Source organism: Bombyx mori, chromosome 3, assembly GCF_030269925.1.
Source record: "Bombyx mori chromosome 3, ASM3026992v2".
Classification (NCBI taxonomy): domain Eukaryota; kingdom Metazoa; phylum Arthropoda; class Insecta; order Lepidoptera; family Bombycidae; genus Bombyx; species Bombyx mori.
Genome location: NC_085109.1, coordinates 15,082,006 through 15,097,597, shown reverse-complemented (window position 1 = coordinate 15,097,597; position 15,592 = coordinate 15,082,006). Strand labels below are relative to the sequence as shown.

The 15,592-nt window shown below is 43.9% G+C and overlaps 1 protein-coding gene across 1 annotated transcript; it reads right to left on the bottom strand.

Annotated features, from left to right (window-relative positions):
• Positions 1-11,375: 11,375 nt before the first annotated feature.
• LOC119630757 (ATP-dependent DNA helicase pif1-like) lies at positions 11,376-13,922 on the bottom strand. The gene has a single exon (XM_038021243.2). It carries the CDS (start codon positions 13,291-13,293, stop codon positions 12,337-12,339), a length of 957 nt encoding a protein of 318 aa, XP_037877171.1. The 5' UTR covers positions 13,294-13,922; the 3' UTR covers positions 11,376-12,336.
• Positions 13,923-15,592: the final 1,670 nt, after the last annotated feature.

Below are 15,592 nucleotides of genomic sequence, written 5' to 3'. Positions count from 1 at the left end.
CCCATCTCTCTCTCACGCGGTCTAGCTTATGAGTGTGAAGGGGACAGTTAATGTTTTGCTTTTGTTAATGTTTATAAATATAGCGTGGTCTTATTTTTATTATTGTTTTAATATTAAATTATTATTGTCTAATTGTAATTGCATAAGTTGATAAAAAATGCTTTGCAATAGCCTTACCGCGGCAGTCCCCCAGTGCCACACGTCTTTTTTTATTATATCAGTAGTATATTAGGAAGCTTGGGCTTTCATAATTCTAGCGATAGGAAGTTCACAACATAGAAAAATATGGTCTTAGTACGGAAAGGTGATATAAGGAAGCGGCAACAGCAGCTCGAGGAGAGGGTCTCACCAGTACTGGTACGTCATGTTCCTCTTCGTTCTCAACCCCCTATTCATTCAAAAACCAGATACAACCTCTTTGTTTCAACCGACAATTACAATTATTTCAGCCATTAGTCACCGGCGTCCATTCATCTCGAAGTACCGGAAGGAATTTTTCATCTTTGGATTGATGGCTGTTTATGAATTTATGACGTCATTGTAGGATAATATGAAATTAGACAAATTCTCACTATTTGTTAGCCTTAGTAGTTTTCTGAAATAATGAAGGACATAACTCTCTAGCAAGTGAAACATATTCATCGGACTCTTGCTACGATTCTCTTCTGTGTTACAGCGATATAGTTGCTGGAAACGCCAAAGATAAGAACTAGTGGATGATATAATGGTCTGAGGCAGTCTAAGGAAGAGCATCGCTGTTAAAATCTACCTGTTCCCTGGTACTCATCACAGCTCCAGCTACTCCGTCTGTAGGCAGACAAGTGCACGACCAACTTGATGGTGAGTTGTTGTTGTCACTATTTTATATCTTAAAGTATGTTCACCATATCAGTACGAGTATCACTCACTTCAACACGGATATAAATACATATGGAGATTACAGAAGATAGATAAGTAAGAAGCTATATTATATTAAAACAATTGATAATAAAACATGCACAAGTTTGAACATAAAATTCTTCTTCTTTTTCTCCACCTTATCCCACTAGGTGGGGTCGGCACAGATAATTTTTCTCTTCCATTCTCTTCTATCAGCCGTCATCTCAACACTCACTCCTCTCTCTCTCATATCGTCATTCACACACTCCATCCATGTCTTCTTCGGTCGACCTCTTCCCCCTCTACCTTGCACTACCATTTCCATGCATCTCCTAGTCACATGCATAAAACATAAAATTGCGAAGAAAAAACAAAATACAATTTACATCGGAATTCAGATCGGACAGTTATCGCTTTTTTGGAACAAATTTCCTTAAGGACGATGCGGAGGGGTACCCTAACCGGGAAAAAATGTCCGTAACGTAAGATTTTGATTATTTATGTATAGTCTTAGTATGATGGCTATACAGTGTGTCTAATGTATAGTCTACGTGATGACGGTTATTATTATTATTCATATAAATAGCTTTCTTTGTATATAATTATATATTTTTTATAAATCATTGTGAATAAACTAAAGTTGATAACTTTTTAAAGTAGTTTTTTTTTTATCAATAAAAAAATCATAATAAAAAATGTATACCCGAATTTTCTCTACACTTCGAATAGAACTTAAAATTTATATTTTTATAATAAGGAACTTCGTTCCTATCCTGTGTCCCACGACACCACAAATCTTTTTTATTATTATTACCCTCGTTTGCTGACCAGCGTACGGTGCGCCTGATGGTGCGTGGTTACCGTCGCCCCTGGGCGGAGCCAAGCAGCTGCATACTCCTGAGTACTCTTTTCTCAGTCATGTTTATTGTCGCTTTAAGCTCGCTAGTTTCTACAGAAAGTTATTTTTTGTCTTTGGTCAGATGGTCACACGGCCCATCTGATTGTTAGTGACCGTCGCTCATGTACTGATAATTTGCATGTTTCAATCGCGCTACACCTCTGACAGCCACTATCGGAGGTTCCGTTCTATTGATTCACGTCGTATTATTTTTGAATTACAGTAAATATTTAAAATCAGCACATTGAGCTCTTACGCCCAGATTATCTTATCTAAAACTAATTAAAGTATAAAACTAAAGGCAAAATTTGTAACACAAAACCTATTCGGAATTAGCCTCGGATCTAATAAATAACAATGAGCGATTAGAATAATCCCGCACTCCACGTTATCATCGAGTCATATGACGATCGGCAGCACGACGCTGCGCCTGTCGCGGCGCGGAAACACATTGTTTCCCAATTAATTAGCATCTCTGCGGGGCGCGCGTCGGTCGATCGTATCGCACATACCAATACTTATCACTTACACGTTTCATTGTGTACTCGTAGCGGAAGCGAACATATTTAATGTATTACTGAGCACCAGTAAATTATCTCTCACTCCGTGTTCGATCGAACTACGCCACTACGTGCGGCCGGTACCTGCGATTGTGTTAACGTGTGGCCTGAGTTTAGTGATGTGTTACTTGTAATGCATCATACTGTGTGTTGTTTGGTTGCACGTTGGTATCCAATAAATAAATAAATGTAATGTATGGATTTCGCTTAGTTTTTCTGCCAATTTTTAGTTTAGATCAATAATTCTCTAACTCTGGTTGAATGTTCGGTGTCGGCAATGGTTCTATGTCATGTTTCAGCTATTCAAACTTACTGAAATATTCAGAGTTGAAACCGCCCAACTACATATTTTTGGCTTAGCAATACTGCAGGATAGACTGTTTTAATATTATATCATATCAGGCAATTAGCAATATTGTTTTTTTATTTTCTCATCTTGAAATATGGATGTCAGCACTCATCTTGACATATGAGGTCTCATACATCTCATACGTCTGTTCCAACCTTAAAACTGGCACGGATGATTACTTCGTGGCAGAAATAGGCACCCTGTGTGGGCTTGTAATATGACTTAAATCAAATCAAATCAAATCAAATCAAACTTTATTAGCTAAAACACAGTTTACAAAGTTATTGATAGTTATTTTATAGAACAGCGTGTTTCTACCAGGTCGGCGTGCAAATATTATTCAAAATTATTTACAGTAAATGCAGTCAGTAAATATATGAATTAATTAAAATATCAAAGAATAAAATAAATTAATTGAATAAGAATTATGTAGTTATTTATGTCATAAAACGAAAACAAAAACCAGAAAGAAGCGAATTTAAAATTAACATAATGATTTATCATTTAAAAAATCGTTAACTGTATAATGACACCCTAAGGTTAATAATTTTTTCAAGTTCTTTTTAAATAAAAATAATTACTATCAGTATCAGGCTTTGTTTTGCCCGATCCGGACCAGGGTGTGGCTCGTGCCGGTCGCGATAAGTGCAGTATCGTGTTTATATATCACTGTATGCAAGTAGCGCTCCGAAGGTCACGGACTGTTTTGATGCGAAGACGGAAGATCGAGTTGCTATCAGAGACTTGACTTTACTGGTCCAGGGAAATAATAGCTATCGTTAAAATACATAAATAAAGTCCCTATAAGTGGTGCTGTAGATGTACATATGTAGAGGTACATTTTACTGGTGGTAAGACCTCTTGTGAGTCCGCGTGGGTAGGTACCACTGCCTTGCCTATTTCTGCCGTGAAGCAGTAATGCGTTTCGGTTTGAAGGGTAGGGCAGCCGTTGTAACTATACGATGAGACGATACGATATATGAGATCTTAGAACTTATATCTCAAGGTGGGTGGCGCATTTACGTTGTAGATGTCCATGGGCTCCAGTAACCACTTAACACCAGGTGGGCTGTGAGCTCATCCACCCATCTAAGGAATGAAAAAAAAAAAGTGAACATAGCATTGCCTTGACGAGCGGTGCAAGTTTGTGAATACATCCGCGGTGAGGTCACTGGCGACCTGGACTCAGCCCTCAGCTTCGACGCAGAATGACACTTACGCGCAAAGTTCAATTTCGCTACACCTCCACTTCCGAACTTCCAAATAAATAAAAATGATAAAGTTTTACAATTCGACGGGGACTGTTTTTTATAATCATGACAAGCGGGCAGCAATTCTGGTGTTTTATTCTTAAGCTTTTATTTATTATTGCCCTTATAGGCAGACGACCATACGGCCTACCTGATAGTGAGTGGTTACCGTCGCCCATGGACTTCAGCAATGCCAGGGGCTGCCTACCATTGAATACTCTCCACAAGCCTCGTTTGAAGAAGGACATGTCATAGCGCTCGGGAAACACCGTGGAGGGGAGCTCATTCCAAAGCCGGATGGTACGTGGCAAAAATATCTCTGGAAACGCACTGTGCATGAACGCAGTGGCTCCAGGTAGTATGGACCAACTCTACTCTGGTGGCGGGCGGTGCGATAGTAAAAACGAGATGATGTATTCATCTCAAACAATTCCTCAGACATTTTCACAAACTCATCCACGTTGTTATATTGCAGATCAAATGATAGAAAAAAATTGGGCTCGATTGTTATGTACACCTCTATAATTATATACTCCGTGGAAATGCAAACTGATAGACGAGCTCACGGTCCATATCTTGGATGTTTCCAATTTATGTTATTCTATAATGATACCTATTTTAACATATTCAATAATTGTTTTTATGTCTATTTATGCTTTTAAATTAGGAACTGTAGGGATGCTGCACAAGTCGCGTAGGTCTACAAGAAAGTCGAAGGAGGTTAGCGTGGAGTAGAAATGAATACTACCTCATTGTGATACATCCGTGCGTTGCGTTGCGTTGTGTTGCGTCGTTTCAATTGTAGCACTAAAACGATTGTCCTGTTCTGTTCTTCAACCCCGACCGGGTGAAAGCTTCGTGAAGAGAAGAAGAAGGGTCGTCGTACCCCCTTCGGGGGCACGGAGCGGGCCTCGGGGCAAACCCCACTGCCCGGGACGAAGCTCCCTACCACATAGGGCAGGGGTGAAGTAAATGCAGGGAGGACTATAGGGAAGGTACGCTGTTCGCAGCGTGCACGGCTGCAATTTACATCTATATATACTTATATATAATACGATGGGCTGATGTTCTGCTTGGAGGAACGATGCCCGTGGACGACGCACCCCGGCGCCGGCTGCTGTCCTCTGCTTCCTACGTTATTTTTTCTTCTTACCACTAACTACAAAACTAACTAAACTAACTAACCTAATTAGAACTACTATATACAATACAGGGACAACAGTCAGCAACCGTGGGGCCCGCCACCGGCCCCATGCCGCGGCCCCACCTCTACAAACCAGAGGAGGGGCGGCGACACTAGTTTGGCGCTCAGCCGCTAAGGGCTCCCCAGAAGGGGAAGACCGTCGCGGGGAGGGACCGACATATAATCACTCCCCATAAGGGGGAGTGGTCCACCCAACGGGGGTGGGAATGGGTCCCCATAAGGGGGGCACCCCAACGATGTGGGGGGAAATGACGAGTGTGGACAGCTCAGTCCCATGGGGGCACTCATTATGAGCACTCCCATATCACTCCGGTTAAGCCGACTATCTTACCATAGAAGGGGGTTCCAGTAGCTCCCTTGGTAGCGCCCGACCATCAGGTGGTCTGGCGTGCAAGGGAGCTAAATTGTGGAGATGCTCGTGGGGTCCACCGTCAGCCCGCTCGTAAAGATTACGAGCTAGCCTCCGGATGAACTCCTCGAGCGACTCCACATCCAGATCCCGGGCGATTACGGCATTTCTGACGTATCGCCCTGCTCCTACTATCGTGCGAAGAGCCAGATTCTGCTGGGCCTGTAACTTCACCCGCATGACCTGCGGGATGAGGTGATACCAGGCCGCAGCTGCGTACGTGATACGGGAACGGACATACGTCTTATAAATGCCGAGCTTAGTCCTGACCGGCAACCTGGAGGCCAACACCGGCCGGAGGAGGAATCTCGCGTAGCGAGCGGCCGCCAGCGCCTTATTGGCGTGGGCGGTCATCCTCAAACTCCGATCGATATCGACCCCCAAGTACCGGACGCTGGATCTAAACTCGACATTAGCGTCACGGAGACTGAGCTGTCCCGGGACGACTGTTGTGCGGACCGGACCGAAGAGAATAGCCGCGGTCTTCCCCACGTTGACCGCGACCCTCCATCGGTCCAGCCACTGGGGCAGTAAGTCCAATAGCCTCTGCATCCTCGAAATGGCCGCAGAGGGGAAGTTGGATGACGCGAAGTAGGCGCTGTCGTCGGCAAACAGCGCCAACTTCACGTCGGCTTCCCACGCTTGGAGGTTGCCCTCAAGCGTGGGAATGTCGTTGGTATAGAGAGCGTAGAGGAGTGGTGCCAGGACACTCCCCTGAGGAACTCCGGCCGTGACTGGGCGCACCGACGACTTGGCGCCCTCGACCGCGACAAGGAAGGATCTTCCCTCCAGGTACGACCCCAGCAGTCGCACATAGGCGTGCTGGAGGTCCGTGTTCTGCAACAGCTTGTAGATCAATCCCGCATGCCAGACACGGTCGAAGGCCTTCTCGATATCGAGAAAGACTGCGGCCGTGTACTGGCGCGCGTTGGACCGATCCGCCAAGTGGTGCATAACGCGGACCAATTGCAGCGTTGTCGAGTGACCGCTGCGAAACCCGAATTGTTCGGGTCTGAGAAGGATGTGCGGCGACACCCTTCTCAGCAGCAGCCGCTCGAACAACTTGCCCATATGCGACAGCAGAGTGATCGGACGATAACTGGAGGGATTTCTCCTATCCTTGCCGGGTTTGGGCAGGGCAATAACCTTGCCCAATTTCCAAGTTCCCGGGAAGTGTCCTGTGGACAGAATGGAATTGAACAGTCGTGTCATGAATGACACGACCGTTTCGGGGAAGTGGAAAAATGCGAGGGAGGGAATACCGTCCTCGCCCGGCGCCTTGCGCCTCTTCATTCGCTTGATGGAGAGGCGCAATTCACTGGGAGTGATGAAATCACCATCTCCCAACGGTGGCACCGGGGAGGAGAGTAGGCTTGCTACGCTCTCTTCCACCGATTGGTGGAATGCGGCCTCTGAGGGTGCAGAGTCATTTGGAGCGAACTGCCGCTCCAGCATTACGGCCAGGACATCGGCGCGGGCCTGAGCCGAGAAGCATCGGTTGCCCCTCTCGTCCACAAGTGGACAAGTCGGGGCAGGCCGATTTGAGAGCTGACGACAAAGTCGGTGGAGGGACACGGACGAGGGGTCCTCACGGGCCTCCTCGATCCGTTCCTCCCACGCATAGCCCCGATAGGAGCTAATCTTCGCCGCCAACTCCGCTTCCAGCTCATTAAGCTCGCGCTTAATCCTGGGACAACGAGTTGTCGCCCAGGTACTCCTCAGGCCCCTCTTCCGGCGAATAATCGCTTTCAGATGGGCCGGGAGTATACCTCTGGGCCCGCCGCTGGGCACAAGAGTCGTCGCCTGGTCGATCGCTCCCCTGATGGAGTCGACAAGGCGGACTGCCGCGTCGTCGACACCCTCAGGGGTGTTGGGGTCCTGAATTACGGGAAGGTCGACTAGGCGTCTCTTAAAGAGCTCCCAGTCGACCTTCGGTCGTAGGGGCGAGGACCCGGGTAAGCCCCATTCCCAGTGTGATCAGGATAGGGAGATGGGGGTACCCAAGTCGTACAGTGCCTCAATAGTTAAGGGGCACCGTAGCCCCTTATGAACGCACACATCCAACACGTCGGGCTGGAGTTGCGCGGCGGTCGGAATGTGCGTGGGTTCGTCGGGGCCGACCACAGAGTAGTCGCCCCTATCGGCATCTTCTAACAGCCGCCTGCCCACTGCTGAGTTCAGTCGGGAGCCCCACGCGACGTGCTTCGCGTTGAGGTCCCCGACCAGCAGAGCTGGGCGGCTGTCGCAATTCAGGACCCGTCTTATGTCCCCGGGGTGGAAATCAGGCCCCGGGGGTCTATACGCGGCATAAACCCGCATATCTCCCCCCGAGGTGTGGATCCTCACACCGATCGACCTTGTCGATGTGAAGGCCAGCAAGTCCAACTGATCATGCACCACGTCTCGCCTGACGAGTGCCGCAGTGCCCCTGAACGGCATCCCGGCAGGACTCACCTCATCACGTCGGTACATGAAGTAGTTTGGAATCCTGAACACATCCCGAGGACGTAGCTTGGTCTCGCCCAGGAGCACAACCTCAGGGTTGTACTCCCGGGCGAGAACCAAGAGATCGTTCTTGCGGGGTTTTAACCCGCCGGGGTTCCAATAAATGATGCGCAGTTCCTGGCTAGCCATTGAACTGCGCAATCATTCGGTAGAACCCCGACAAGAGAGGCCCGAAAGGGCTGGCTCCCGAGGCGATCTCACGGATCACTCCGGAGACCACCTCGGACAAAGCTTCGTGGCAGAACATGCGAGGGCACGACGCGACCCGTCGCTCTGAACAAGCACATTTACAAATTCGCGGCTTCATTTACAAACTACAATACTATCCTTCTTTAATATCAATCGCAGCAATGCTGACAACGTATTATAATATTATTTGATATTGCGAATACTCCACATAATCTCGGTAACAATTGTTGGCGCCACAATCATGTAACGTATACAACACACGGCCGGAATGCTAACATTCCCAACTAATGTATACATATTAGTATGATGATTGTGCTCTGTAATTAATTACAATGAACAAATACCGCACATTAGTGTTGAGTTATCGTCTCAAACATTTACGTCTGCATTGTGCTCGAGGGAACCCCAACTCCTCGCTGCTGGTAGAGCGTGTCGCGTCCTACACCGAACGAGTGGGGTGCTTACTGGTCGCACACTGGAGCAGTGTCCCACCTAAATAACATCTCGGGGGCCAAACAACTTTATTATTAAGGGCGTTCGTCCAGCTTCGGTCTCTGTGAGGAAGTAGTCCCCTCGCGGTAATGGTGACGGAGTGACCTGAGGGGCGTCACTATGACACCAGGAGGATGGGTCGACACGACACGACGTGAAGTCGTTGTGGCCTAAAGGATAAGACGTCCGGTGCATTCGTATGTAGCGTTGCACCGGTGTTCGAATCCCGCAGGCGGGTACCAATTTTTCTAATGAAATACGTACTCAACAAATGTTCACGATTGACTTCCACGGTGAAGGAATAAGATCGTGTAATAAAAAACAAACCCGCAAAATTATAATTTGCTTAATCACTGGTGGTAGGACCTCTTGAGAGTCCACACGGGTAGGTACCACCACCCCGTCTATTTCTGCCGTAAAGCAGTAATGCGTTTCGGTTTGAAGGGTGAGGCAGCCGTTGTAACTATACTTGAGACCTTAGAACTTATATCTCAAGGTGGGTGGCGCATTTACGTTGTAGATGTCTATGGGCTCCAGTAACCACTTAACACCAGGTGGGCTGTGAGCTCGTCCACCCATCTAAGCAATAAAAAAAAAAAAAAAAAAAACGTACTGTAGAAGCAACGCGGTCGGCGGTGCATCGTGTTCCGACTCCGCAGGCTAGTTCTAACCAAGTGGGGGGTATCTTGGAATAACAATGGCACTGCCCCGGCGGTCTGACGGGCTGTCATCACAGCAAAACCCACGTCGTTGGTTGTCTTAGATAGCTTTGACGATCCGTCGGTCGGGTGTCCTCAGGGTGGTGTCGCCAGTCTGGTTGTAGTGCTGACCACGGGAACCACTTTTCTTGGGTTCTAACCTCGAGTGAAGATCGGATTTCGATTGGTAGTAAAGTGCAAGGGGAGTCGTTTGGTGAGTAAGACTCTAAAGATAACCTTGATGCTCTGTTCTGCTCTCCACATCTGAGGACCGTCAAGATACACAAACCCACTCGCCCCCAGGTGCGGAAACCTCGCATATAGTTCAGCACCTCGATCAAACAAAAAAAGGAAAAGATGCGCACGAACTGAATGATCGCCAGCGCCACAAACCCGTTACGGTATGTCTTGCGTTACTTAACAGACGCAGTATTTTTAGCTGCATGATCGGTCACATATCACATCACATCACATTCTCTCATGTAGTAGGTCTGAAGGTTGAAGCCCTTGTGACGTAATGTCCCAGAGCGAAGGGCAGCCTCGACGTTCGGTCCTCTCTGAGATCTTGTACTGGCTCTGGTTTCTAATACCAGGTGAACAGTTAACTAATCTAACGATCTAAAACATTGAGAAATAAGTAAATGAAGTTATGTGTCATACGGCTAGACAGGGACTAGTTATTATTTATAGGATACTTATATCAAAATTAAGAATAATAGAGCAGAGAACTCTCGCAGGCAATGTTAATCCAAGTATTACAGCCTCCAAAAACACATCTCCAGCTTCAAATAGTAGGCAACATAAACAAGAATAAAGCACGAAACGCGCAGAATTTAACGCATTTTATTTTCTATTACCCAACGAACATTACATGTAACAATATAGTCAAGTTGAGCAATAAATCGGCGAAAGTGTTGTGAAAGAAATAGCGTGTCCGTCCGCTGCGAAATTAGGGCTTTATTTTATACCGGCGTCCGACGTCGACGTACAGACGTGCCGACCTACTGGATGCTGTGTGTCCATTGTTATTGTGTACATTGTGTACAAAACGCACAGCGATATCATACGCTCCTTCCTAGTGGACTGGTTAATTCACTTCAAAATCAGTATTGTACAGGTATACCACTTTATTATCGAAGATAAGAGTCGCGATCATTGTACAGAGTACATGTACTTTGGACATACAATGTGTGGATATAAAGATCATATAACTCGACGGAGATTACCAATGAAGGAAGGCAAAAGGAACAGAGGATGTTCCACAGCCGCTTGAAGCTTTAATACTGATAATATCCAAGTAATGGGCTTAACATCAGAATTGAATAAGAAAACTTTAAGAGTAGCATTAAGCAAAAGCAAAAGGTGGGATGTAGCATTCGATTTATATGATCATTGAGATAGACCCTGACAGTACTAATGCTTGCTACAACGTAGCAAGTGTAGCTATCGACACAGCAGACCACGGTTGCAGTACGCAACGAACGATCCGGGAACACCTAACCAATATAATAATATGTTTTTGAACAAATTGCTTAGAACACACCAAGATAAATGTCATGATGTTGGTTGTCCTCTTCCACGTAACGCGGATCGTTGTAGCGACCCCGGAGTGGTGGGATCTACTCCCATCGCACTGGCGCCGCGTCGCTCTATCGACGATCATTTATCGCTCTCTCTAATAATGAACCCCTAAACTAACAACCTTTGTTTTAAGCAAAACAAAACGGTGTCTTCCGGAAACTTTTATAAAATACTTTCAATTAACTATATAAAACATTAAGTTGAAAGGAGACGGAAAATCGTGGGCCAAAAATGTAATAACTTGGAATGTAGTCCAAAAAAGTTGTCATATTTTTTTATATAAGAATATAAAAAATCACCTCAATCCTCTTTCTGGGACCGGAGAAAAATAGAAAGTTAGTTTTTGTCGGTATAACGGTGTGATCGATTTAATTAATCGATTACAGGATTATAAAAAGAAAAACATTGCACTAGGTAATTAATGCAAAGTAATTAAATGAGCGATTTATACTTGTTGTATACAAGGGCGGTATACGCCGGATTTAATTGCGATTATATACATAAATGAAGAAAAAGTCTATTATTACTTAACAAAGTAATATGATTATCGATTTCAAATCGATTAAAATCGATTGTATTTTTGATGACAGCTTTGACAGTAAGCTGACATGACGTTTGTTCATAGATTATACAATTATTTTTTGGCGCTTGTTGGTTTTTTCTGCTCTACTCGTTTTGTATCTTCGGCGCATTTTGAGTGTGTATGTATCGGGCTCTTTTTATATTTTCAACGATCACTGCTTTATTATAACGGATTCCAACTCTGCCAGCCTTGTACGACAATTGCTTCTACACTGGACACCGAAGATCGCTCACACGTTTGACTTGAAATTGTTGCATTGGATACTGTTGAAATTATGGATCGCTGTGTGAATTGTGGGATAGCAATTCCATATTCCATATATCATTGATATTCATTCATAATATGACATTTAAAAGATTATCCAATGGATATAATAAACATTTACTTATGCTTAAATTATTAATTACTAGCTTTTACCCGCGACTTCGTCCGCATAAGTTTTTTTGTTTTCTCCCGGCTATAAGTCCCCCTGCAACAATGTGCCACTATCGTGTTCCAGTCCTCAACTTCACATCAAAATTTGTTCAAAAGCAACCTAAGCTACATAATGGATAGCTCCGAATGTTTCCTTAGTAAATATAAAAAGTAAATAATGTAAATCGGTTTAAAATACTACTAACTACCTACCTGCCAACCCCCGATGTTAGACAGTGTGACATCCGTAACATCGTCTGCGTAGGAAGTACTAACTTAATGTAAGTAGTATAATAATGTAGGAAGCTAAAAATAAGAGGCCTTATTACTGTAGTACATTTTTGTAAACTATGTTCTTTGTTTTTCCCTCTCTGGCCAACACATGGAGATTCTGTGGACTTGAAACACGTGAGCAAGCCACGTATAATTGTCCGTGAGAAAAACAACTCTTTTCTAAATTAATGCCGGCTACTTTTAATGTTTGCCCCTGAGCTTTATTTATCGTCATAGCGAATGCGATTTTCAGCGGAAACTGTAATCTCTTAAACTGGAATGGCAAATCTGTCGGAATTATGGGTATACGGGGGATTAAAACGTTCTCTCCTTTTGCCATTCCAGTCATAATGATTGCTTTTACAATATTGCGACCGAGGTGTGTCACTTGCAACCGTGTGCCATTACACAGTCTTGGTGCATCTAAATTCCGCATTAAAAGGACAGGAACGCCTACTTTCAGCCTCAGTTTGTGTGAAGGTACTCCCGACAGTTCTAAAGAATTAAGAAATTCTACAGGGTATGATGTTACTTGTTCAGTATCCATTACAGTGTCTACAGAGAGAAACTCAACAATATCACCTTCCACGCGTGACATAATTTGCTCGTTTATCTGTCCCACCATTTCATTCGTCGGCGCTAAAATTGCTCTTTCACATAACCAGTCTCTATTCCTCATATTAGTTAGCAGTTCGCTATAGACGAAGTTATTTAGATCATCTGGATTATGCACAACATTGCAGAATTCACGATCCAATGTAATCATGCCATTACCATCCTTTGCCATACGATCTTCTCCAATTTTAAGAAGAGCAGCAGCATATTGTCCAGATTGTACATCATTGTGTAGTTGCACTCTCATATTTGTAGACAGACTAAACGTTTTTACGTGCACCCATAACGTTGACGCTTTTAAACACGCATTTATTTCATCTGCAGGGGTGCCTTTAGTGATAACCGGCAAAGTCTGTCTAAAATCGCCCGCTAAAAGTACCACCATCCCCCCCATGATATTTGGATTCTTTATATTAACCAAGTCTTATAAAAATCCGTTCAGACGTTAAGGCGTGAATGAGGTAAACTTTTAAACCAAACTATTAAAAATCACTAACTTAATTAGTTTTCTGCCTACTGCCTACGCCTTAAGTACGATAGCATGAATATTAATAGCCCATATCCTTTTCTAGGTTACTATCTATCACCTAACTAAATTTCATCAAAATCCGTTCAGCCGTTTAGGCATGATAGAGCAAAACTCCCACCAAAAACCATAAAAAAATCACTAACTCAATTCAGTTTTCTGCCTACTTCCTACCCCCTAAGTACTATGACGTGATCATTTTGATCTTATATCCGTTTTTAGGTAACCATCTATTACCTTACTAAATTTCATCAAGATCTGTTCAGCCTTTTATACGTGAAAGAGCAAAAGTCCCAACAAAAACGACTAAAAATCACTAACTCAATTTAGTTATCTGCCTACTGCCTACCCCCTAAGAACGATGGCGTGATTATTTATAGCCTATGACCATTTCTAGGTTATCATCTATCACCATACCAAATTTCATCAAAATCCGTTCAGCCGTTTAGGCGTGAAAGAGGAACAGACAGACAGACAGACAGACAGACAGAGTTACTTTCGCATTTATAATATTAGTATGGATTATTCAGCTCTTTTAAAGAGATTGTAACATAACCTAACTTTTACTAAATCTGCTCTCAGGTTGAGAAAACTTTTATAATTTTCAGCAAGGTACTGATAAATCTGAATCTATTCATTCATATTAGTTTCATCACGTTACATTCGGGCCCAAAAATGTATGTAATCGTTTCAGTCTCCTTTGATATACGAAATTTTCATTAGCTTTACGTTTTTGTTGTATTTAAATTGTTACTTGCTTGATGTTCGATGGTAGTCAGGCTTGTGAATGAGCCTGAATAGACATGTATACACTTTCATATGAAATTTATGTACATGACATCTGTAACACGCTAATCACATAATTAATTGGGATACGGGATAATACGTATTAAATAATTATCACAATCTTTTTGATTTGATGTATTCTTTTGTATGTATTTTTTTAAAAGCTTTTAAAATGTATGTACATATTTGTTATGTGAATTCATTTGTCATTTAGGAAACCTACATCTTATTTGATAAGATAATAATTCATTAGTTGTATCACAGCTAGAATACTTTCTTTGCTGAATATAATAAACAAGTGAGCCTGTTCAAAACAAGATCCTGCATCCCATCAATTACCTACTACTGCTTTTGTTCTAAGTAGCGTGAAATAGACTTTTAGACAATATTATATAACGACACTAGACATGAGAAGGTTACTCCTCGGCAGGATGTTTATGTTTAACACGATTGATTTGATTGTAGCAACTTATTTTACGAATGATACCATATATGTATATGTAGGTGTACTAGACAGCCGCGGCTCGCGAACAATATTCCCGCTATTTGTGAACCGAATGCGGGTAAACCAGCTCTTTTAAATCAGATTATGAAATTATAACAAACAAAGCTTTAGCTCTGTCAAGCTACACTAGAGGACCCACAACTACACAAATCATTTAAATCGCTATTGACAATCTGAGGTGTAGGTGTTCTTGTCTTACTTTATGCAATGGATATTGAGTGCGTAACGCGAATTGCTTTGTTGTGTGCTCCCAGACGACACGTACTGTATATCTCTGGTGGGACGCGAGTATGGCATAGACAGTGACGCGGTCTACGGACGCTCAGACTTTATTTCAGTATCAGTTCAGTCGGTCATTTCATTTGTAAGCCTCGCCTTCTATACCAGTCCTCCTCCGCGCGTCGTATTCCTCAGTTCTGAGGGTCGTGACCTTTACGGAGCACTTTTGTTAGGACTATGTTCCTCCATTCACTCCTGTCCTCCGCGCAGTGGACAGCGACATACCAGTAGCTGCTTTTTAAATGATGATCTCGCAGTGACAGGACGAGCTACGTACATAGGTGTCCACGGCTGAAGTCGGCTGAACACACACAGGCGCGCGACGCACACACGCGGGGTCTAAGCAAAACTAATTGTCGGTATCGAGGAGCAACACATTTGTAGCGCTTTTCGATTCATGCACGAGTCCTCGTTAAATTCAAAATACTTTAGGTTTCCGCTTTGACGCTCCGCCTCTTCGCCCCGCGCCCGCCACCTCAAGCAATAAACCGGCTGAACAAACATGACGACGAGAAAAAAATATATTTCGTAGCTTCGATATTAGCATGTCAAAGCGATACGCGTATGGAATATGAAATGGGATGCGCTTGAATAGAC

Excerpts from the sequence above, each read along its gene's own strand:
- LOC119630757 (XM_038021243.2), bottom strand. The coding sequence starts at position 13,293 with ATGGGGGGGATGGTGGTACTTTTAGCGGGCGATTTTAGACAGACTTTG.